General features: G+C 43.8%; 1 protein-coding gene across 1 annotated transcript in view; it reads right to left on the bottom strand.

Moving 5' to 3' along the window:
* Positions 1–25841, bottom strand: part of NMRK1 (nicotinamide riboside kinase 1) — a 67238-nt gene that overhangs the window by 11080 nt on the left and 30317 nt on the right. Inside the window, exons 2-8 of the mRNA XM_040417065.1 lie at positions 23487–23589; positions 22519–22667; positions 20314–20367; positions 19315–19405; positions 5756–5804; positions 5522–5675; positions 1709–1780 (exon numbers count right to left, since the gene is read on the bottom strand). Of these exons, the coding sequence (XP_040272999.1) occupies positions 1709–1780; positions 5522–5675; positions 5756–5804; positions 19315–19405; positions 20314–20342 (395 nt within the window). The 5' untranslated portion in view covers positions 20343–20367; positions 22519–22667; positions 23487–23589. The remainder of the gene's footprint in view (positions 1–1708; positions 1781–5521; positions 5676–5755; positions 5805–19314; positions 19406–20313; positions 20368–22518; positions 22668–23486; positions 23590–25841) is intronic.

Genomic DNA, 25841 nt, shown 5'->3' with positions numbered 1-25841 from the left:
TAAAAAATTTAAAAAATGCCAGAATTGCCAATTTATACTTAGTCGCACCGAAAAAACTTGATAACAAGCGATCAAAAATTGTCATTTATCCCAAAATGATACCAATAAAACCTACAAGTCGTCCTGCAAAAATCAAGCCCTCACTCTATAGAAAGAAAAAAAAAAAAAAAAAAGTTACGGGTCTTCGGATACGGCAATACAAAAAGATTTTCTTCTTTTTTAAAAAAAAGGGGTTTTATTGCACAAAAGTAGTAAAACGTAAAAACTATGTGTTTGGTATAGCTGTAATTGTACTGACCCAGAGAATAAACATATTATGTTATTTATGCCATAAAATTAACACTGAAACATTTCTAACAAGTTAATAAAAGTTAATCAGAAAGTTATGTGTACCCCAAAATGGCGCCATTAAAAACTACAACTTGTCCCGCAAAAAAACAAGCCCTCCTACAGCTACATAGACGGAAAAAGAAAAAAAAGTTATGGCTCTTGGAAGGTGACGATAAAAAAAGGAAGAAAAACACTTGGTCGGTATGGCCCAAAACAGGCTGGTCACTAAGGGGTTAAGAAATAATTTGGCAAAACAAATCTCATAAAAATCCTTCTCTTCAGTCACTGATCCTGAGGACAACACAGCATTCCTGTTCACAGATTCTTACATACTGCCATCAGAAGTTTGAGAAAAATGGGGACAGTAAGCTGTGCTGATGTTAATGCCGGAGGAGGTTTGGACCTCTGCAGTTACTGAGTCAGGAGAGCGCTGGTGACTTTTATGCCCCTCAGTAAATGGCGACCCCGCTTTGTAGCTTCATGTGGTCTACCAGTTCATGTCTGAGTTGCTGTGGCTCCTAAACACTCACAGTTGATTGTGGAATATCTGGGAGGGAAGACATTTAATAAACTGACTTGTTACAATGAAGGCACCACACTGGAATTCAGTGAGCTTTTTAGAAAAACAAATTTGTTCAAAAATGTATTTAAAGGCAGACTGCATGGCCAGGTGCTGGATTTTATACACCTGTGGCAATGGGTGCATGAAACACCCGAATTCAATGATCAAGAGGTGTCTCCCAAGACAAATTTCAAAGAACCGTCAGATGGGTTTTATTTTCACCAGATGCAATAAAATGAGATGACTGCTCTCCTCCAGAGAAATACACATGCACTTTGAGAGAGTGGAATAAAGATTTTATGGAACATTTTTCTAGGTATCTTTGGTAAGCTGTTACTACAATAGCAGAATGAAGCAGTTGAAGGTTAGGCTGCATTCACACGTCCGTGCTGTGTTGCGGACCCGCAAATTGCGGATCCGCACCACACCCGCCCGGCACCCCTATAGAAATGCCTATTCTTGTCCGCAGCTGCGGACAAGAATAGGACATGCTCTATCTTTTTGCGGAGCTGCGGACCCAAAGATCGGGGCCGCGCTCCACAAATGCGGATGCGGACAGCACACTGTGTGCTGTCCGCATCCATTCCGTCCCCATAGAGAATGAATGGGTCCGCACCCGTTCCGGAAAATTGCGGAACGGATGCGGACCCATTTTGCGGACGTGTGAATGGAGCCTTAGTGTGTGCTCAGGTCAGAAGAGAAAACATTTTCTAATGTAGATCTGCTCTCCATGTCTCATCTGAAATCAGCTAATTCTACCAGAATATTTTTTGTGAGAAGGTCAGTATGATGATGGTGATTATTGTCTCCACATACCTTCTCCTCTTCTTACATTCCTCATATGGAACAGTTAGAAAATACCTTTGGTCAAACACATCGTCTAAATGCCTAAAACAATAAACCACAGATTAATTCTCTCAAAATAGCTAATCATGTAAAATCCTTATCACAAAAAAACGGCATATAGCGGCCCCTGTTACAGGCAAAATCTGCCCAGTTAGACCCAGCAGCAGCCTTCTAATATTGGCATCTTGGAAATTATGTGACCAGTTTCTTGCTGTGTATGAGAGAATAAAAAAGACTTCTGCCTCTCTCAGGTTCGGATAGTCCATGACAGCAGGGGACCGGACATCTGGCTGTCTGTTCACTCGTGCAACCAACTAAAGCCCATACCATAAAAAAACTATAGCACCGGCTTTAGAGACCTGGACCACATGCTGTAACTATACGCCAATTGGTCAATAGCCAATTAAGTGGAGTATGTCATTTGTTTCATTACATAGTAACCAACCTTTTAACAAATTTTACATAAATCAATAGAACAGACAAATGTAAGAAACTTTGTAATATATCTTATCAGAAAAAAGGCTTCTTTTTACACTTAGACTCTTTTTGACCTCCCCCTAAACTGTTCAAACTCACTGCTAAATCTGTCCATTCACTGAATGAAAAAATTCCATACTGTCCATAAAGGTCTATAGAGAAGGGAGTGGGAGGAGTGGCTGAAGTGAGACACTTACATACATTCTACCCATAGATGTCTATGTAGAGAGGAGGAGGAAGAAGAGCTGAGTAAGAGAAACAGAGAGAAACAAACAGAGAGGCTTCTGCAGCTAATAGTGAGTTTTCAGTCTTACTCCAAAGTGTTTTATTCACATCAATACTTGTTGTTGATGCTGCTTCTATGTGAGGAAGAGATTTAGGGTACTTTCACACTAGCATTTTTCTTTTCCGGCATAGAGTTCCGTCACAGGGGCTCTATACCGGAAAAGAACTGATCAGTTTTATCCCCATGCATTCTGAATGGAGAGTGATCTGTTCAGGATGCATCAGGAAGTCTTCAGTTCAGTCATTTTGACTGATCAGGCAAAAGAGAAAACCGTAGCATGCTACGGTTTTATCTCCGGCGAAAAAAACGGAAGACTTGCCTGAATGCCGGATCCGGCATTTTTTCCCATAGGAATGTATTAGTGCCGGATCCGGCATTCAGAATACCGGAATGCCGGATCCGTCCTTCCGGTCTGCGCATGCGCAGACTGCAAAAAATAAATGCCGGATCTGTTTTGACGGATGACACCGGAAAGACGGATCTGGCATTTCAATGCATTTTATCGACTGATCAGGCATTTTTAATACTGATAAGGATCCTGATCAGTCTTACTAATGCCATCAGTTGGCATACGTTTTGCCTGAACCGGCAGGCAGTTCCGGCGACGGAACTGCTTGCCGGATCTCTCTGCCGCAAGTGTGAAAGTACAGGATCTCATGCTTTAGAAGGCTCTAGACTACCACAACTAATTAATGGCTCTGCTGAACTCAGCAGGGGAAGACATTCTGGCCCCGGGAATGCAGCGCTCCCAGGGGAAAGCCTCTCAGATGCTGTGATCATGGCATCTGAGAGGTTTAATGTCTGTGATTGGTGTTATTGCGAAGGTTGGGCAGGGGTTAAAAATATGTGCGTAATAATAAAAAAAATATTTAAATGTGTAATTTTCTCAATATACATTTTATTAAAAAATTCAATACAAATAATGAGAACATGTCACCAGAAAATGTAATCTGCCAGCACCATGTTATAGAGCAGGAGATGCTGAGCAGATTGATATATAGTTTTGTGGGAACAGATTCAGTAAAACTTGTAACATTAAAATCTCTTCTCTTTGTTGGGTCAAGATGGCCTATCCGGCTTTTATCAGGGATTGATAACATTCTCTGTGTAAGTGTGTATACAGAGATAGCTGTTAGTCACTGATAGTTGTACACGGGGGATGTGTTATCGGTGATTGATAGCATTCTCTGTGTAAGTGTGTATACACAGATAGCTGTCACTGATAGCTGCACACAGGGGAGGTATCAGTTATCGATAGCATTCTCTATGTGTGTATACAGAGTTATGTCATTCACTGATAGTTGTACATGTGGGAGGTGTTATTAGTGATTGATAGCATTCTCTGTGTAAGTGTGTATACATATAGCTGTCAGTCACTGATAGTTGTACATGGGGGAGGTGTTATCAGTGACTGATAGCATTCTCTGTGTAAGTGTTAGAAGATCTAAGAGACTGGCTGCACGTTTGGTTATCTGACAAGCCTATCTGTTTTCACTTGTTGCAGTGTTGTTGTTGGTAATGACCACACCTCTTGTCTCAGGTGTAACTTCTGGTCATTACTGCTCCCCTATTTAGTCTGAACTCACACTTCTTACCATGCGGTTGATATTATCTGCCTGGAGTTGGAAGAGCTGGTGTGAGTTCTTCATCTGTGTTCCTGCTCCTCCATTTTCTATTGAAGAAAAGTGTACTTCTCTTTGTATTTTGTTGTTCCCATTTGCTCGTTGTTTACTAGGCCTCAGGGAGACGCTGGTTCATTCATTTGGGAAGGAACTAGTGGTCTTAGACCTAGTCTCTACTCCTAGGGCTTTCCAGGGTTTCTAGGGCCTAGGTTTACGGTGTATGAATATTGCCACCTTTAGGGTCTATTCATACTGACAGGAGTCAGGGCTAGGTTTAGGGTTTCCTAGGTGGTGACCTCTTCCCTTTTTCTAGCCGTGAGGCCTAGTTTCTGGTCATTTTCCTTCTGTTGTCATTCTGGTGTTCCTCCCCTCCCCCCGCTTTGTGACAAGACCGCTGTCAGTCACTGATAGCTGTACACGGGGGAGGTGTTATCAGTGATTGATATCACTCTCTGTGTAAGTGTGTATACATAGATAGTTGTTAGTCACTGATAGTTGTACACGGGGAGGTGTTATCAGTGATTGATAGCATTCTCTGTGTAAAACCTCATTCACACTTCAGTGTTCGGTCAGTGATTTCCATCAGTGATTTTGAGCCAAAACCAGGTGCGGCTCTAAACACAGAACAGGTGCAGATCTTTTCCTTATACCTTATATCTGACTTATGGCTCACAATCACTGATGGGAAAACACTGACGTGTGAATTAGGCTTAAGTGTGTATATATAGCTAGATGTCAGTCACTGATAGTTGTACACAAGGCAGGTGTTATCAGTGTTTGATAGCATTCTCTGTGTGTATGCAGAGATAACTGTCAGTCAATGACAAGACCTCCCCCCATGTTCAAAAGAGTTCAGAAAAAGCAGAGATATAAATGTATAATTGACAAGTTTAAGGCTGGGTTAACACCTGAGCGTATTCGATAAGCGCTGTCTACAGGCGTTTTTATCGGGCGTTTTTGAGGCGTTTTTTGGGGCGTTTTTGTATTTTGGAAACGCGCGTCGTACGCGCGTTCTTGCTATTGACCACAGAGGCGTACAATGAAAAACAGAGGTGTTACGCGCGACAATACGCCCCAAAGAAGCTCCTGTACTTCTTGGGGCGTAGGGCATTTTACAGCGCGTTCGTACGCGCTGTAAAACGCTCAGGTGAGAACCATGCCCTTAGGGAAACATTGGTTTTTGCCTGTTGAGCTTTTTACAGCGCGTAGGAACACGCTGTAAAATGCTCAGGTGTGAACCCAGCCTTACTGAATCTTTTCCCATAAAACTATATCTCAATCTGCTTAGCTCCTTCTGTCCTTCTACTGCATGCAGATTGCACTACATTTCATGGTGACAGGTACCATCTAAAACACAGGGCAGTTATATAGAATTACTAGCCAGTAAAACTTACATACTTGTAGTGGTACAGGAGAAAACCTTCAATTATCAAAAAGTGTACAGAGGTTTCACAGGTTTCTTGTGGTGTTTTTGGTTTTTCAGTTCCTTTATGCTGTGTGATCCATGAATGTACATCTGACATCATCGCTTCCATTTCTAAGGCCTCAAGCACTACAAAATAAATTTTATTTTTTTTAAATGCGTTGTATACAATAGCATAGTATTACAATAGCAATAACACAAGTGCTTACCATCAAACTGTTTAAATCCTCTTTCATCTGTTGCAACTTCTGCCTCGGGCTAAATTCAAAGTTAGAAAAAGATACTAGGTAATCATTGGAAAATCACCAATGATAAGATAAGGTTTGAAGACTAGTAGAGATTTTGGATGTAAGCCGTTGTTAGCATTTACTAGTATATGTTATGTTGTATTAACAGTTGGTCCCCACACTTCTTTGTATAGGATCTTAATATAAGGAGGGGATATGCACACTGCTGTTTATACTGTCTTCCTGAGAGCAGTATCATAATTATAGTAGTTGTAGAGGTAGCAGTTGCAACCAGACTCCTACTCCATACCATCTTGATTTAAAGTGCGACATTGATGGCCTACCTCTGGGAGGTCTCACTCCTGGCACCCCTAGTGATCAGCTGACTGAAGAGGCCACAGCAATCCAATGAGTGCTGCATCGCCTTCATTGTTTACCAGGCACAGCGCTGTACTTTTGGTAGCAGACATGACTGGTATAATAACTTAAAGGGAACCTGTCACCAGTTTTATGGTGTCCTAACTAAGGGCAACATAAATAAGTGATTGATTCTCTTAGCACAATGCTGGGTCACTTTCTTTAATTGACCCAGTCAATCTGCCAACATTGTGTATTGAAAAGCTCCAGCTCATAATGATGAGTCCTGAATATTCATGAGCTCCTGACTCTCCCCGCCCACCTGCTGCTGAATGACAGTTTGTTTCCATATGAACCAGCAGCAGGTGGGCAGGGGAGTGGCTATATCTCTGAATTAAATATACGCTGGACTCAAAGACATCACGCTGGACTCAAATCAGCTCATTAGCGTGCGGCATCTTTGTGTGTATATTATGAGATAACCATCTGTCACACCAGTAAGTGAATACATCTAAGGTACTTTTTAGTAGTTAATGATTGTATATAATTAGTTAGATTATAATCAAATATCCACATGACAGGTTCCCTTTAAGGTCCTATTACACCTAAAGATAATTGTGCAGATCATAGCTAACAAGCATTTGGGCGAACACTCGTTAGCGACAATCTCGCAGTGTAATAGTGCCGCTGATTACCCAGTGAATGAGCAAATGCTCGTTCATGGGGTAATCAGAATCTTTTAGCAGGTTTAAAAATCCTCGTTTGCTGGCGGCAGATTGTGCTGTTATCACTGTCGGTGTGACTATCACATACGTGACACAGAGGGAGGGAACAAGGAAGGCCCTGCCCAAGTGAGAGGGAAGGTGGTGACCCCTGACTCACCTAGCGGCTGGCACCTGGCTGCCCTGACGTCCCTAGACGGGTTCCTCACCCGTACGCCGATCACGTGCCTAAAGCCCTGGCTTTCCCTAAGCTGAGCCCTAGATAGTGAACAGGGCGGTAGGAACACTAGTCCGCACCACTAGCTCTAAAGGAAAACACCAAGGGAAGGACAGACAATACAAACTCAACATATAATCCCAGGTGGGCGACAACAGGAGACAACAAGAAGCCCAACAGGGATCCGGAGGGTAGCACTCTGGAACGACAACCAGGATTCACAACTCCAGTGGGTCAGTATAGATGTCCAGGCAGGAAGCTCTATAACTGGCAACTAGAGAAGAGTGAGGGGAGAATATAAGGAGGTTGGGAGTGGCAGACAAGAAACAGCTGAGGAGGAGAAGCTACGGATCCCTGATTGAGACAAAAAGGATAGCAAGGCAAACACAGAAAACAATCACAAAGAAACAACGTGATCTTTAGATATAGAGCGCGCAGCCACCCGCTGCGACCTCCTGACCCCGGGTATAACGGAGTCAGACGTGGCTCTTGATACCCTCGTGACAGTACCCCCCCTTTCACGAGGGGCCTCCGGACACTCAGGACCAGGTCTCTCCGGATGAGAGGCATAGAAAGCCTGAATTAACCTGTTGGCGTTTACCTCTGACGCTGGAACCCACATTCTTTCCTCGGGACCGTAACCCCTCCAATGCACCAGATACTGAAGAGAGCGGCGGACCCGACGAGAATCAACAATTCTGGCTATTTGAAACTCCAGATTACCATCCACAATAACAGGAGGAGGTGGCAGCGGTGATGGTTCTAGAGGTGGAACATACTTCTTGAGTAACGATTTATGGAAGACGTTATGGATCTTAAAAGTCTGAGGTAGCTCCAGGCGAAAAGCCACAGGGTTAATGACGGCTACTATTTTATAAGGACCAATGAACCTAGGGCCCAGTTTCCAAGAGGGAACCTTCAACTTAATATTCCTAGTAGACAACCACACATAGTCATTCACCCCTAGGTCCGGACCTGGCGACCGTTTCTTATCGGCCATGCATTTATATTTACCACTCATCTTTTTCAAGTTAACTTGCACCTTCTGCCATACCGAAGAAAGAGATGAAGAAAACCTTTCCTCTTCGGGAACCCCAGAAGACCCCCCCTCTTTGAAAGTACAAAATTGGGGATGAAAACCGTATGCACCAAGGAATGGTGACTTGCCAGTGGACTCCTGATAATGATTATTTATGGCAAACTCAGCTAACGGTAAATATGATGACCACAACTCTTAGTTTTCAGACACAAAACACCTTAAATATGTTTCTAGGTTTTGGTTGGTACGCTCAGTCTGTCCATTCGACTGAGGATGGAAAGCTGAGGAAAAGGACAAGTGTACCCCCAAACGGGAACAAAAAGCTTTCCAAAACTTAGAAATAAACTTGGTTCCCCGATCCGAAACCACATCGGAAGGGACCCCGTGAAGCTTCACGATTTCACTGATAAACACCTGAGCAAGAGTTTTAGCATTAGGAAGTGCGGGTAGCGCAATAAAGTGTACCATTTTGCTAAACCTGTCTACTACTACCAAAATAACTGTTTTACCCGCAGACAACGGTAAGTCAGTGATGAAATCCATCGACAGATGTGTCCATGGCCTATTGGGGATAAAAAGAGGCAATAAAGACCCTGCTGGACGTGTATGAGAGACTTTCGCGCGTGCACAAGTAGAGCAAGTAGACACGAAATCCATTACATCCTGACGCAACCTTGGCCACCAAAAACGACGAGATAATAGCTCCAAGGTTGCTTTACTACCCGGGTGCCCAGCAAGTGCCGAATTATGATGTTCTTTTAATAATTCAAGACGCAGGTTTAACGGTACAAACAATTTCTCTGAGGGGCAAGAGGCCGGGGCGTCCCCCTGGGCCTCTAACACCTTTCCCTCTAGAACAGAGTGTACAGCAGAGACAACCACTCCTCTTTGTAAAATAGGTACCGGATCACTAGCATTACCCCCTCCAGGTAAACTACGAGATAACGCGTCTGCCTTGGTATTTTTTGCCCCAGGACGATAGGTGATTACAAAGTTAAATCTGGTAAAGAATAGCGACCACCTAGCTTGTCTAGGGGTGAGACGCTTAGCCGATTCTAGGTACAGAAGGTTTTTGTGATCCGTAATCACCGTGACGGGGTGGATTGCTCCCTCTAAGAAGTGACGCCACTCTTCAAGCGCCAGCTTAATCGCCAACAGTTCCCTATTTCCAACATCATAGTTCTTCTCTGCAGAAGATAATTTTTTGGAAAAGAAAGCGCAAGGGCGCCATTTGCCAGGAGACGGACCCTGAGACAATACAGCCCCCACTCCCACCTCTGACGCATCTACCTCAACAATAAAAGGCTGGGAGACATCAGGTTGAATTAGAACAGGTGCCGAGGTAAACCTCTCTTTTAGAGAGGAAAATGCATTTTTAGCGGCGTCAGACCATTTAGAAAAATCAGTCCCCTTCCTAGTCATGTCGGTAAGGGGTTTAACGATCACTGAATAATTTTTAATGAACTTTCTATAGAAATTTGCGAAACCCAAAAACCGTTGTAGGGCTTTAAGGTTCTCAGGAAGATCCCAATCTAAAATTGCCTGGACCTTCCCAGGATCCATACGGAAACCTGAAGCAGATAATAGATATCCCAGGAACTGTATTTCCTGAACGGCGAAAACACATTTTTCAATTTTCGCATATAATTTATTCGTCCGTAGGACCTGCAGTACTTGCCTGACATGCACCTCATGTGTTTTCAGATCAGCCGAATAAATTAAGATATCATCTAGGTATATGACTACAAACCTGCCGATGAGATGACTAAAAATATCATTAACGAAATGTTGGAAGACAGCGGGGGCATTGGTCAGACCGAAAGGCATAACTAGATTTTCATAATGCCCCTCAGGGGTGTTAAAAGCTGTCTTCCACTTATCCCCTTCCCTGATACGAATCAGATTGTAGGCCCCCCTAAGATCAAGTTTGGAGAACCACCTAGCACCCGCAATCTGATTAAAAAGGTCAGGAATGAGAGGAAGAGGGTATGGGTCTCGGATGGTTATCTGGTTTAGCTCACGGAAATCTAGGCAAGGACGCAGGCCCCCATCTTTCTTTTTAACAAAGAAAAACCCTGCAGCCACGGGTGAAGAAGAGGGTCTGATGTGTCCCTTAGCCAGACTCTCGGAGATATAATCTTTCATGGCTTGTCTCTCGGGACCCGAAAGATTATACAACCTGGACTTGGGTAATTTTGCACCGGGAATCAGGTTAACCGGGCAATCATAAGGACGATGAGGTGGTAGCTTCTGACAACCCCTTTCAGAAAAAACGTCCTCAAAGTCCGAAATAAATGTAGGTAGGGAAGCTATGGAGGCGATTAAGCAATTGTTATTTAAGCAATTCTCTCTGCAATGCTCACTCCACTCCAATATCTCCCTGGCCTGCCAATCCACCACTGGATTGTGCGCTACCAACCAGGGAAGACCCAATACCACAGGAGAGGGAAGGCCCTCCAGAACGTAACATGAAAGACACTCATTATGGTGGTCCCCTACCCGAAGGTGTAAATTATGAACAATGTGGGTGAGGTTTCTCTGAGACAGAGGAGCCGAATCTATAGCGAATACGGGAATAGGTCTCTGCAGCGTACAGAGAGACAAACCCATAGTGCGGGCAAAATGGGCATCTATCAAATTTACCCCTGCTCCACTGTCTAGAAAAAAAGAAATAGACTCCGTCTTAACACCAAAAACAATAACCGCTGGTAACACAAATTGAGATGTTCGTATGGAGGAAACGTATACCCCCCGGCTGACATCCTCCGCACAGCCTGGGGTTAGTAGTTTTCCGACGGTCTTTTGTTTTTGAGAAAGGAGGGACAGACATTAATGAAATGACCCTTCCCCCCACAGAAAAAACAAGCCCCCCCCCCTACGGCGAACCTCAGGAGGACGGACCTGACGAGAAGTTCCGCCTAGCTGCATAGGCTCATCTAAGTCAGTACAGACTAATTGTTGCTTGGGAGAGGCAACCAATTGCTCAGGAATTTTCGATCTCTCCCTAAGACGCCTATCTATTCTGATAGAGAGGGACATAACAGCATCAAGGGAAAGGGGGGTCTCATACAGCGCCAGTGCATCCTTAACCCTTTCAGATAACCCAGAGCAGAACTGACTCCTGAGAGCCGGGTCGTTCCACTGAGTATCCGTAGCCCACCTACGGAACTCTGAGCAATATTCCTCTGCTGACCGATCTCCCTGTAGGAGTCTCCGTAACTTCGACTCAGCCAGGGCGACTCGGTCAGGGTCATCATATATGAGACCCAAAGCCCCAAAAAATTCCTCCACTGACCGGAGAGCCTGGGAACCAGGGGGTAACGAGAACGCCCAGGATTGTGGGTCCCCCTGAAGCAGGGAAATGACAATCCCAACCCGCTGTTCTTCATTACCTGAGGAGTAAGGGCGCAACTTAAAGTATAATTTGCAGGCCTCACGGAACGTCGCAAATTTGTCCCTTCCCCCAGAAAATCTGTCAGGAAGAACAACCTTGGGTTCTGTAACAACCTGGTTACCCATAGCAACCGCTGGGGGTGCGGTCTGCTGCATTTGCTGCTGTTGTTGGAGGACAGACGCCTTCAATCCTGCCACCTCCAAAGACAGGCCTTGAAGCTGTTTTGCCAAGGCAGCAATAGGATCCATATTGGATTCTAAGTAGAGAAAAAAAAACAACAAAAAGAAAAAAATATATATTTTTTTTTTCTCAAAAAGTAATGGCCAGTTATAATATCACGGTCGGCGTGACTATCACATACGTGACACAGAGGGAGGGAACAAGGAAGGCCCTGCCCAAGTGAGAGGGAAGGTGGTGACCCCTGACTCACCTAGCGGCTGGCACCTGGCTGCCCTGACGTCCCTAGACGGGTTCCTCACCCGTACGACGATCACGTGCCTAAAGCCCTGGCTTTCCCTAAGCTGAGCCCTAGATAGTGAACAGGGCGGTGGGAACACTAGTCCGCACCACTAGCTCTAAAGGAAAACACCAAGGGAAGGACAGACAATACAAACTCAACATATAATCCCAGGTGGGCGACAACAGGAGACAACAAGAAGCCCAACAGGGATCCGGAGGGTAGCACTCTGGAACGACAACCAGGATTCACAACTCCAGTGGGTCAGTATAGATGTCCAGGCAGGAAGCTCTATAACTGGCAACTAGAGAAGAGTGAGGGGAGAATATAAGGAGGTTGGGAGTGGCAGACAAGAAACAGCTGAGGAGGAGAAGCTACGGATCCCTGAGAGAGACAAAAAGGATAGCAAGGCAAACACAGAAAACAATAACTAAGAAACACCATGATCTTTAGATATAGAGCGCGCAGCCACCCGCTGCGACCTCCTGACCCCGGGTATAACGAAGTCAGACGTGGCTCTTGATACCCTCGTGACAGCTGTCTAATTAGGATCTGCTGCCAGCAAACCACTAGACCGCATGGGGACGAGCGATGGTATTATCGATCACTCCTTCCCATACTGTGGAGGAGATCGCTACATGTAATGGCAGTGGTCTCCTCCGCTAGCGAGCAAAGAAGTAATCCTGGAGACCCATTTTTATGGAAGCCTTGTCAATAATCAAACTAAGAAATATGACTGATATTTTTTATTTATGGAGGTGGGGTTCTGGACATTGAAATTTCACCAATGAATACAATACTTGGGTATTTTCAAGCTTCCAAAATATGTTATCAGACACTCCATTGGCTTTGATGAAAATCTTGCATGCTCGCAGTAAGACTGTGAGGGATTGCACCTTCATTTTGTATCCTGGATTCCATTTTACTTTGCTGGTTTATTTGAGGTCAGAATGGAGAATTGTTGAGCCGTGTGTACTTGAGACAAACAAAGTTAATTACTTGTTAGTTTTCAGAACTATGTGTGCCTGATGTTCTGGGAGTACAACTGGTTCTAGATACTTCTCAAGGATGAACAACTCAAGGATAAGATAAGTTTTTTTGTAATTAAATGTGCTTGATTTGCAAACATCAAAAAAAAGTTTTTATTATTTTTATTAATCACGCAATGCTTACGTAAGTGACGATATCTGTGTTGGCTTGAGTTCTAGAAAATGGGTAAAAATATTTGTATCCTCCCAATAAAGTCAAGAGATCATTCTGATACAACCTTGAGCCTGTGTCATTTATTTCTTCCGAGTACTCATACCTTTACCTGATTTGGACCGCAGCAGGTCATAGAAGTAGGGGTTTTGCCCTAACATGACTCACATCAGGAGACCTGTTACCGTATTTTTCGCCCCATAAGACACACTTTTTCCCCACCAAAAGTGGGGGAAAAGTGCCCCTGCTTCTTATGGGGCGAATGCTGGCAATTTACATCGCAGACTGCGATGTATTAGTGAGGAGTGAGGAGGGTCCGTAGTAGGCGGGGAGAGCGGCGGGCAGTGCAGGCACTGTACTCTGGCCCGCCGCTCAGTATGTATTGTATATGGAATAGATATATCACCCGTAGGCGATATAGGACATGAGTGCTGGTACACAATCAAATTCAACTAGTCCCAAAGAGTTGGCACTAAGTTTGGTGCCAATGTGAATAACCGGGTGATTACGCTGCACAAATAGGTATTGTCGAAGTGTAAGTGTATACTGTAATGAGTCAGGATATGTGATCAGTGACTGAAAGTAAGCGGGCGGTGTATGATCACTGGGAATGGAGCGGTAAGTGAAAGGTAAATGCTGGTATGCCCACTATCCTTGGTACCTTGTTTGAAGTTCCTTATGTCGATGTTCTGCTGTGTTGATCCTTCTCGGTTCGTCTTGTTCTTTCTGTAGGGATGCTGGTATCCTTCAGAGTTGCGGCGTTCTTCTTGCTCTCCTGTCAGCAGCAGCGCGGCCCCGGCCGGAAGCACGCGCGTCGCGAGGGAGCTTGGTCCGTTACCCGGGAAACCACTAGCGGTGACGTCACCTGGTGCGAGTATGGTAGCCTCCGTAGGACAAAAGACTGTGACCTACGCGTTTCAGAGCCAGACGGGCTCCTTCGTCAGGGTTAGTCTGCTTATTGTGCGTTGGAGGGTTAAATAGCTCGTCTGGTTTCCCATGGCAACGGATAAACACTGTTCATGGAGTGAAGTAGGTGCCGATTTATTACTCTGTAGTGGACATGCTAGGTGCGATTGGTTTCCTCATGGATTATGTTAGTAGTCTATTGTGTGTTTATTTATATGATTATTAATACAATATTCGTGACTGAAAAATAGTGGGAAGCAGCGGCTGCAGTTTCTTTTAGTTTTTATGCAAAACTGTAGAGCACCAACGATATATTCTTTATTGTTTATATGTTTGTTGGTGGTTGTTCATTATTGAAAGGCAAACAGTTCTATTTCCTGGTTTAGTCCATTGGGGGCTAGACTGTTGCATCTAAAGATCCATTTGCTCTCGGTCCTGGACATAATTTTAATGTAGTCGCCCCCCCTCCTATCTTGCTTCACTCTTTCTATACCCCCAAAGCAAGATCCTGAGAATTTTCCCTGGTGAAATTCTGTGTAGTGGCGGGATAGCGGGTGATTCTCTGATTTTTTGTTGATGTTATTGATGTGTTCTCTTATTCTAACTTTTAATTCTCTTTTAGTTCGCCCCACATACATTTTACCACATGGGCACTTGATGTAATAAATGACTCCCTTGGTGTGGCAGGTAATGTAGTCCTTTATTATGAATTTGTCCTGTGGGGTATCTATTTGGAATGTTGGTTTCATCTGGTGTCTCAGGATTTTACAATTAATGCACAACCTGCAGGGGTAAAAGCCCTTCTTGGCACATATTTTCGGATTTACTGTGTCATTCTTGATGGATGGGGCCACCAAATTAGCCAAGTTTGGAGCTTTTTTAAAGATAAAAGTGGGGTTATTGGGGATCTTATTGCCAATGATTTTATCATATTTTAAAATCTCCCAATATTTATATATGATTCTTTTGAAGTTTTTGGCCCCTACACTGTATGTTGTGATGATGGGGATTTTAATATCATCATGGTTCTCAGGGTCGTTTTTTACTTCTTTCTCTTTTGTCCTAGATTTTTTGTCCTCTAACAGGGTGTGACGGTCCAGGTCTTCTACAGTTTTGATAATGGGGATTAGTTTTTCTAATTTATAACCTTTTTCTGTAAATTTGGTGTTTAGCATATTCGCCTCTTCTTGGTAATTGATATTGGTAGTGCAATTTCTGCGTGCTCGTATGTATTGGCTGTAGGGGATGTTATTAAGCCATATGGGTAAGTGACAGCTGTCCAGGGGAATGAAGCCATTAGTGTCTGTCGGTTTGTGGTATGTTTTCGTGTGCAGTTGGCCATTTTTGACGAATATATTCAGATCAAGAAAGTTTATCTGTACTTTGTCGTAGGATGAAGTGAACTGTAGATAAAAATCATTTTTATTTAGATTAGTTAAAAAGCTGTCAAGGGATATAGTGTCCCCCTGCCAGATAAGAACAATGTCGTCGATGAATCGCTTCCAGAGGACCAGACCCGCACCGAGTCTGCCATGGGGAAAGATGGTAAGCTCCTCCCATCTGCCCATGTAAAGATTTGCGAAACTCGGCGCGAATCTGGTCCCCATCGCGGTCCCCCACGTCTGGAGGTAAAAGTCAGGTCCATATTTAAAATAGTTATGGTCTAAAATGAACGTGATGCAGTCGCCTATAAAATTTATTTGGTCACCTGACATAGCACTGTCTTTGTTTAAAAAATGTTCCACGGCTTCACGGCCCTTTGTTTTTTCAATGACTGTATATAGGGCGGTGACATCAAGAGTACCTAAGATAAAATCTGCCTGCCACTGGATGCCCTCTAATATTTGTAAGGTGTGTTTGGTGTCTTTCAAGTAGGCAGGTAATTTGACCACTTGGTCCTGCAGCATGACATCGACGTATTTTGATAGATTGGAGGTGAGGCCTTCTATACCAGAGATTATGGGTCTACCAGGGGGATTAGTTTTATTTTTATGAATCTTGGGTAGGTAATAGAATATGGGTATTCTGGAAGTTTGGTTATTGGCAAAAAGGGTCTCGTCTTTGGAGAGTGCGCCCAAGTTTTTGCCTTTTAAGATTAGTTGATTAAGTTTGGAGGTGTATTGGTTTGTGGGGTTGCCTGATAATTTTTTATATGTTTTTGCATCTGAAAGGATTTTTAGGGATTCTTTGTGATAATCATCTATATCTAATATTACTAGTCCTCCTCCTTTGTCGGCTGGCCTGATAATGATCTGGTTATTGGTTTGTAGAGATCTAATGGCTCTGGTCTCACCCTTAGTGAGGTTCTGGGGTCCTTTTGTCCTTTTTTGGTTCATATGTAGGAGGTCTCTACCCAAGATTCATAAAAATAAAACTAATCCCCCTGGTAGACCCATAATCTCTGGTATAGAAGGCCTCACCTCCAATCTATCAAAATACGTCGATGTCATTGAGAACTTCAGGGAAAGTGGCTGACAACCCCTGTGACTGCTATGATGCTGTCTGCTGTGGTTGTCACCAAGGATATACCAGACTGGGAGCACTCGTACAGTCTGTGACTACTCAGTCGCCTTCATTATGCTAGCGTCGGATCTGCCTGCCAGATCCATCAAAACGTATACCAACTGATGGCATTTGTCAGACGGATCAGGATCCTGATCCGTCTTACAAATGCATTGAAATGCCGGATCCGCCTTTCCGGTGTCATCCGGAAAACCGACTCTGGCATTACTTTTTTTTCAAATTTTTTGCGGTCTGACCGCAATGCCGGATCCGTTTTGCCGGAACACTGGCACTTGGCTGAAGTTAAAGCTACTTCCTCCCAGGTGCATCTGCATGGCAAGGATTGCAGCAGGCCAGGTGGGTACGGTGCATGAAATGGAGGAGAAATTCAGTTAATTTTTCTCCATTTCATGTTAAAACAGACAAACAATTGGTTGGGCATATAAGTGATCCCCAACCAGTGTGCCTCCAGCTGTTGCAAAACTACAACTCCCAGCATGCCCGCACAGCCAAAGGCTGTCCGGGCATGCTGGGAGTTGTAGTTTTGTCACTTTTGCAACAGCTAGAGGCACGCTGGTTGGGAAACACTGGCCCATTCTCTCCTTTCATGTGCCCATTCCCCTCCTTATATGCCAGTGTTTCCCAACCAGTGTGCCTCCAGCTGTTGCAAAAGTGACAAAACTACACCTCCCAGCATGCCCAGACAGCGTTTGGCTGGGAGTTGTAGTTTTGCAACAGCTGGAGGCACATTGGTTGGGAAACACTGTTATATGCCCATTTATTAACCCTTGTACAAAAGGAAAAGTAAAGCAGTTGTCCATAGCAACCAAATTCCAGCTTTAATTTTTTTCATTGCTATCAGCAACTGCGCCGCTGTTTCTTTGTACAAGGTTTGTAAATTAAATTAGAATTTGCTGTAAAAACATTACCACACCATAATTGGTATCGGTAATTGGTATCGATGAGTACTTAAATAAAAGTATCGGTACTCGTACTCGGTCTTAAAAAAATGGTATTGGGACATCCCTAATATCTAAACTGCGCTCCCCCTGCTCCCCATCTGTACCATACTTACTGGTACAAGTCACACTCCGTCTCCTGTAGTAAGAGCTAGCAGGCAGGCCGGGCTGCAGGCGGCCATAACTCACTGAGGTCACGTGCCTGCTCCGCCTGCTTCATTCATAAAGTAGGCGGAGCAGGCACGTGACCTCAGTGAGTTACGGCCGCCTGCAGCCCGGCCTGCCTGCTAGCGCTTACCACAGGAGACGGAGTGTGACATGTACCAGTAAGTACGGTACAGATGGGGAGCAGGGGGAGCGCAGTTTAGATATTATGATTAACACTAGGTATAATACAGTACATACTGAGCGGCGGGCCAGAGTACAGTGCCTGCACTGCCCGCTGCTCTCCTCGCCTACTACAGCCCCTACTTAAGGATCTGTGGATGGCATTATGATGGTGGGGGGGATCTGTGGATGGCATTATGATGGTGGGGGGGATCTGTGGATGGCATTATGATGGGGGGGGTCTGTGGATGGCATTATGATGGGGAGGATCTGTGGATGGGACTGTTATGGGGGGATCTGTGGATGACACATATAGCAGTGTCATCCACAGATCCACTACCCCATAACAGTGCCATCCACAGATCCCCCCCACCATCATAATGCCATCCACAGATCCCCCCCACCATCATAATGCCATCCACAGATCCCCCCCACCATCATAATGCCATCCACAGATCCCCCCCACCATCATAATGCCATCCACAGATCCCCCCCACCATCATAATGCCATCCAGAGATCCCCCCCACCATCATAATGCCATCCACAGATCCCCCACATAACAGTGCCATCCACAGATCCCCCACCCCATAACAGTGCATCATCCACAGATCCCCCATAATAGTGTCATGCAATAGTGTCATGCACACCTTTTGGTTAAAAATATTTTTTTTCTTATTTTCCGCCTCAAAAACCTAGGTGCGTCTTATGGGCCGATGCGTCTTATAGGGCTAAAAATCCGGTAAGTCTTTTACGCCACATAAATGGCATTTGAAAGTCGGAAAAATATTCTGCATGCCATATTGTTTGTCATAATTTGTGAGTTTCGAGCTTCTTGACACTTTTCTAAAGTGACAGTAAACGGGACGGGGTTTAGTGCCGGAGGTGATTATTTTATTCTCTGTAAATGATTATTGGGGCAGCCATCTTGTAGCATTTAGAGCTATGCTTTACAGAAGCCACATGGACCACAAGCACAGTAGATATTCATTGATGTCTATGGGAAAGTTCTCTAAACATACTCTGTGACCTGTGCAGGTCAATTTGTAGGGAGAAGAAGTAGATAACGTAACATCACCTATTGTCAATGGTGTATCCTGTGTTATCTATACAAAGGTGTCATATGTCATCGTAATCCTGCCTGTGATAATAATGAGATGACTGCTAAAAAATTTAGCACATTTCGCTCTTTTATATATATATATAGTGACATTGAAAAAAACATGTTCAACTAAAAACTTGATTCACACAATAGGTCATAGGCATATCATCAGGATCCCACACCAATCCTGAAAATAAAGAAGTAAAGGTTTATTGGTGCCATGTTGGAAGTAGCAATGTGTAGAGGAAAAGCTGAAGGGGCTGCCGAGGGATGCAGTTTCTTTAGTCTAGCCATTTTTTATCAGAATACTCTTTAATATTAGGTTATAAAATACATCCTCAAGCATTTTGGTAAACCATACCTTGAAATAGATGTCCTGGCTGATTAGACTGCAGTTGGGAAGTATTTTCAGAAGATTGTTGGCAAGTGTCGTTTTCCCCCCATTTGTCACACTACAAAATGATATATGTAATATGTTAAAAACTTCCCAGAATCAAGTAGGCAACAAGTGACAAACAGATGCAGAGTATGAGGATTATCCAAGTATGTTAAGGCTCTCCTGGGAGCACCGATGTGCAGGAAAACCAATGACTGATTATAAGGTGATGGCATATCCTTTAAAATGGAATACCCTTTAATGGTGAATGTCAATGAAAACATAAAGATCAGAGCTACTTTGTTTTCTTCTTCGTTATGAAGGCACTATGGTATATTTTTCCCTATCTCAAACATTGGTGTGTATGTACATAGGTATTGGCTTTTTATATGTATCTGGTCTGGGTTTCCTACATATGTATTTTGTCTCCCTGCAATAGGGAGGAAATTATAGAGCTTTCAAGAAGGATCTAGTGGTTCAGTAAAGTAAGGTGAGCCAGCCTTCAAGATGTCAGGGTGAATATAGTCTAATATATTTTGGGAATTGAGTCAGCACAACCTGTATATAGGTGCAGATAAAACTGAGTCTGCTTATATAGAACCTACCAGTGGCCATTTGGCTCCAGGAGAAGTATATGGTGGGCTCAGCGTGCATGTTGGTACTTGCATCCCTGGATCCGATGAAAGCTGTAATGGCACCGGACGGGGTTAAAAGCAGAGTGTGCTTGGCGTGCATGCTGACCTGCATTCCCTGGATTTTGTGTGGCTGTCATGGCCCATGAACAGGTGGGAACTAGTGTTAGGGACCACTCCATAGAGGTGACCTTGACGCGGTGAGTGGCTTATTACGCTTTGGCCAAAATGTACACCAATGTCTCATCCAGCATGGAGGGCAGAATGCTGGATATAGAGTGCGATCACATTTGTATTCTCCGTTTGTATAGTCTAATATATAAGGGTGCTTATTCTGCTAAACAACGCTTACCCGCCAATTCCAACAATGAACGTTTTCATGGCCTGCTCTTCTTTAATTTTAGCGCTGTGTTAAAATAATAATGAAATATAATCACTTTATAAAGAAAATGCCATCACTGTAAAGTGCAATTGTATATTTAGCCCATAATAATAATATTTCACGGCGACATCACATCTAATGGTTTTCAATGGTGTCGCAATGCAACCACTATGACATGACTGTCGCAAAAGTAGCAAAAATCCAGACAAGATGGATGTCGTGTTGCAGGTCATAAGTCCGATGTGACTTTTGCTCCATTGAGATTAATGTAAGTCAAGTGCGACACGTGACACATATCGCCATGTAGCCCAAGCCTACAGTAATCAGTTACAATATGAAAACCTGTGTTGAAGAAACACATTTAAATCAATGGGTACATGTGCTGTCCGTGTTCTTCACTGCTGTGAGGACCTTAACTATTTCTACCCATAAGTCCCCCTCACCCATATTAGAAGGCCAAACATGGTCACTTACTCCAGCAGTGCTCCTCTCAAGTACTGATGGTCAATGGTCACATCTGACACATTGTCATTCATGTAATGGTCACCCTCTATGGCCATGGCCTGCCAGTGGAAAAAACTGCTCAATGCTGCTGCTGTAGTCTGCCCCTGTCTCCCACCCAAAACTTTCAAATGGTACACATAGGCACATGGTGAGGATTTTCTAAATCTCACATACACAGTCTGACATTTTCCACAAGGAAATTGACCTGCAGCATGGATTTTGAAATAAGCGGTACGTCAACTGATTTAGGCAGATTTTCAATGCACACGGTAAGACCTGTGTTAAATCTGCAAGAAAATCCTCTTTCACACATCAGTGAATGACAGATGTTTCCCACAGACAGCAAACATACCCATTGATTTCAATGTGTGTTTACACCGTGGGTCAGGGGGAAAACCATAGAGACATGCACTACTCTGGTCTGTGTTGAGAACCAAACAAGTCCATGAAAACCACTGACACAACACCGACGACATCCATGTTCTAACAGTGGTTTTCACGGACCATTGGTAGGGATGCTCTGAAAACTAATTTTTAGTCTAGCAGTGTCCACGGAATATAAAAGACATCACAGACGGTTGTCATCACAGACGTGTGAAAGAGGAGGATTTTGGTGCAAAAAAACAGTGTGGAAAATCCACATACATGACAATTCTGTGTGCATGTCACCAAAGACTGCTAGTTACCCCGCCACAAACTACTTAAAACGAGTAGTTCACGTCAGGGGCCCTATGTGGGAGACCCCCAGAGTGTCTGGAACTACAAAGGGAGTCATACTTAGCATACACAGCTGGGTTCTGGCTCTTTTGTGCCACCGCTGAAGATCTCGGGGCTCCCCACATCAACATCCACTTTGATGCAGGTCAAGTGGCTGCTGCAGCATTGATGCGTCCCCCATGCTTCACGTGTCCCCCACACTTCACTCAGTTTCTGCACTAAAATGCTCATGTGTTACTTTTTGCATTGCAAAGGGTGAAATCTACACTTAAAATCTGCACAAAAAATAGACATGCCGCAGATTTCAAAATCCACAATTTCCGCTTGTAAAAAAACCAAACCATGCACATGACATTTGGAAAATCTCATTAACTTTGCTAGTACTGTACCGCCGTGGAAATCCACGCATAATATGCATTGTGTGCATTTACGGCATCTGGGGTGTATTACAAGCGGATTATCCTGCAGAAAATCTGCAGCGTAATCCAGTACCAGTTATGTAGGTGAGATTTTTTAAATCTCATGTACAAGGTGTGAAAATTGACCTGCGGTGTGGATTTTAAAATCCAAAGAATGTCAACTGTTTGTGCAGGTTTTCAGTGCAGATAGCACTCTGCAATACATTAGGTTAGATCTGGGGTCAATGTACAACAAAATCTACAATTAACACACTAACAAAGCAAAACCGCATGAAATTCGGCATAAACGACACTGCTTTGTGCATATACCTTTACGCTGGCAGCATGGCCAGTGAGCACTCTGTAATGTCTTTAGACCAGCACAAATCCAGTGAGGACTATCTGGATAAATGCTGCAATATTTTAGTAAAATAAGTGATGGGTACATTTTATTTTGCATAGATATATTTTTATATAGGCTTTGGAATTGATTTCTGAAAGGTGTGCATAGCATGCCATAGAGAATGACATTGTAAATGCACACTCTGCTGTTTACCTTGTGCCTGGTCTTGGAGCACGGCCCCTCTCCTCTGTCAGCTGAGTGGAAGTGGGCAGGACGTGCTGGCATGGCTTGTGAACTTACAGATCATGTGCTTCTATGACAGCCGACGGGTGGAGATTGCCTTCAGAAGTGGTAAAATGAACCTATAGGTTGAGATGTACATCACAGTGTTAATTTCATTCACTGAAGTCTGTAGAGGAAAATATAATAACGTCACATTAAGCAAATGATCAGATAACAATTCCAAAATATAATATTATAGCACAGTGGGGGATTTACAGTAATATTAACGTGCAGACTATTTATACCCAAACTATGTAAGGAGTAAAGGGAATTAAACATTGCCGATAATTTAGTAAATGCTGCAGGGGGGGTTTCCTATCAGCAGTGGCATAGCGTGGGTGCCCAGCACCCGGGGAAAGCCAAGTATTGCGCCCTTCCCCTCCAACCTGTGGCCATGCCCCTTTTTACAGATATCACCTGCAGTCCTATGTAACACCACAGATAACACAGTGATAACTCTCTGAGTACAGATAATGTAGTAGATGTCACCTGCAGTCCTATGTAACACCACAGATTACACAGTGATAACTCTGAGTACAGATAATGTAATAGATGTCACCTGCAGTCCTATGTAACACCTCAGATAACACAGTGATAACTCTGAGTACAGATAATGTAATAGATGTCACCTGCAGTCCTATGTAACACCTCAGATAACACAGTGATAACTCTCTGAGTACAGATAATGTAATAGATGTTCCCTGCAGTCCTATGTAACACCTCAGATAACACAGTGATAACTCTGAGTATAGATAATGTAGTAGATGGGTGTGAGGCCCCAGAATTCAGAACACGCACAGTGTGACCTGAAGTCTGGGGCCAGGATGCTACAGTGTGAGCCAAATTCTATATCCACCCTCCCATCACTACAGAACATACAGGGTAATACAGCCACATACCTCTTACATCCAGTGATGTCTCCTTTGATGTAGATGTTCTCTTTCCTCATCTTCTCCTTTCAGACCTTCAGAGCAGACCACCATTTTCAGACATTTCTTGTCTCTGCAGTTTGACAAAAAAAAATCTTTATTTACTACTTTTCCATCATCCTCCCTTATTGTGGACAAATCATCCTACCACCCCCAATACTGTGCCGCTGTGCTCCACAATATTACACTGCAGAAACATATAAGCCCCCTGATAATACCAGTACCATGCAGATAGTGCCCTTCAATAATTATTGGCACAGTGCCCTAAAATAACTGCGCCCAGCAAATAGTGTCCCTGACACTAATAGTGTAAACATAGTGTCCCCCAAAAATAATTGTGGTAAGCTGATACTGTGCCATGGTGCCCCCACAGTAATAGTGCTCCCAAAATCCCACCAATAGTAATAATTCTCTGCTAGAGCACACATGGCAGTAATAGTGCTCCTAAAGTGCCCCCAACATGTCCCCACTGTGCCCCAGAAGTAATAATGCTCCCATACTAGTAATCATGTTCCCCATAGACCCCCAGTAGTAATAAAGCCCATCATAATGCCCCCCAGTAGTAATAACTCTCCTTATAATGTAACAGTACAAACAATGCCCCCTTATAATGTGTGCCAGTGCAAAAAATATCCCCTTTTAATGCCCCCAATTGAGCTAATGTCCCCATAGTACCCCATAATGTGCCAGTATAAAATACCCCTATATAGTGCCCCCAGTAAATGCCCCCATAGTGCTCCTCTCCCCCCTTCCTCCTAGTGCCCCCCATAATGTACCAGTATAAAATGCCCCATATATAGTGCCCCAGTAGATGTCCTCAGTGTTCCCCATAATTTGCAAGTATAAAATACCCCTTCTTGGTGCCCCCCGTAGATACTCCCCTCCCCCTTTCCCCATAGTACCCACCATAATGTGTCCCAGCATAAAATGCCCCTATACAGAGCGCCCAATATTGTTCCTCTCCCCCCTTCCCCCATAGTCCCCCCCATTTAAAATACCCCTTCTTTGTGGCCTTAGTAGATGCCCCCATAGTGCCCCCCAATAATGTGGCAGTAAGAAATGCCCCCATAGTGTCACCCAATAATGTGCCAGTAAAAATGCCCCCATAGATGCCCCCCCAATAATGTGCCAGTAACAGGTGCCCCCCCAATCATGTGCCAGTAAGAACTGCCCCCACAGCGCTCCTCTCCTGTATTTTTCCATATAAAAAAAATAAACACTTAGGCCTCTTTCACACGGGCGTTGCGGGTGAGGGCCGGATAGAATGCGTTCAGGGAAAATTGTTGCGTTCTTAAGTTTTTTCCGCACGAGTGCAATGAGTTTTGCACGCGCGTGATAAAAAACTGAATGTTTGGTACCCTGACCAGAACCCGGACTTCTTCACTGAATTCTGGTATTCTGTAGATTTTATTATTTTCCCTTATAACATGGCTATAAGGGTAAATAATAGCATTCTTTAATATACTGTAGAATGCAAAGTCAAATGTCAATTGAGGGTTAAAAAATAATAAAAACATTACTCACCCCATCCACTTGATCGCGCAGCTGGGATCCTCTTCTTTGTTCTTCTTGAAGGACCTGCAAAAGGACCTTCGATTACGTCATCGCACTCACCACGTGGTGAGCGAGGTGACATCAGCACAGGTCCTGCTGAATGAAGATAGACCTTCGCTGACGTCATCTATCTTCTATCTTCATTCAGCAGGACCTGCGCTGACGTCACTGTGCTCACCATGTGGTGAGCGTGATGACATCATCGAAGGTCCTTTTGCAGGTCCTTCAAGAAGAACAAAGAAGAGGATCCCGGCTGTGCAATCAAGTGGATGGGGTGAGTAATGTTTTTATTATTTTTTAACCCTCAATTGACATTATACTTAGCATTCTGCATTAAGAATGCTATTATTTTCTATTATAGCCATGTTATAATAGAAAATAATAAAGTAAATGGGGTCCCGGGTCGCTCATCCCTCATCTACTTAGCAACCATCTGTGAAAATCACATAGCATCCGCACTTGCTTGCGGATGCTTGCGATTTTCACTCAGCCCCATTCATTTCTATGGGGCCTGTGTTGCGTGAAAAACGCAGAATATAGAACATGTAGCAATCAATTTATGAAGTTATTACCCTCATGAGACTTTGCAAAGTAATAACTTCGGCTCATAGGAGCCAATACATTCTAATACTGTATGTTTTGCTATGTATGAAATAGCATTCAGCAATAAAAGGGTAGCAAAGGGTAGGGTTCACGTTATACGATATTTGCTTAGGTAAAAATATCTTGTGTTACTCCTATTAAAAGTCAGAGGAGGTCAAAGGTATATTT

This window comes from Bufo bufo, chromosome 2, assembly GCF_905171765.1.
Source record: "Bufo bufo chromosome 2, aBufBuf1.1, whole genome shotgun sequence".
NCBI lineage: Eukaryota > Metazoa > Chordata > Amphibia > Anura > Bufonidae > Bufo > Bufo bufo.
Note: the sequence above shows the minus strand (reverse complement) of the source record. Positions and strands in the feature narration are given on the sequence as shown.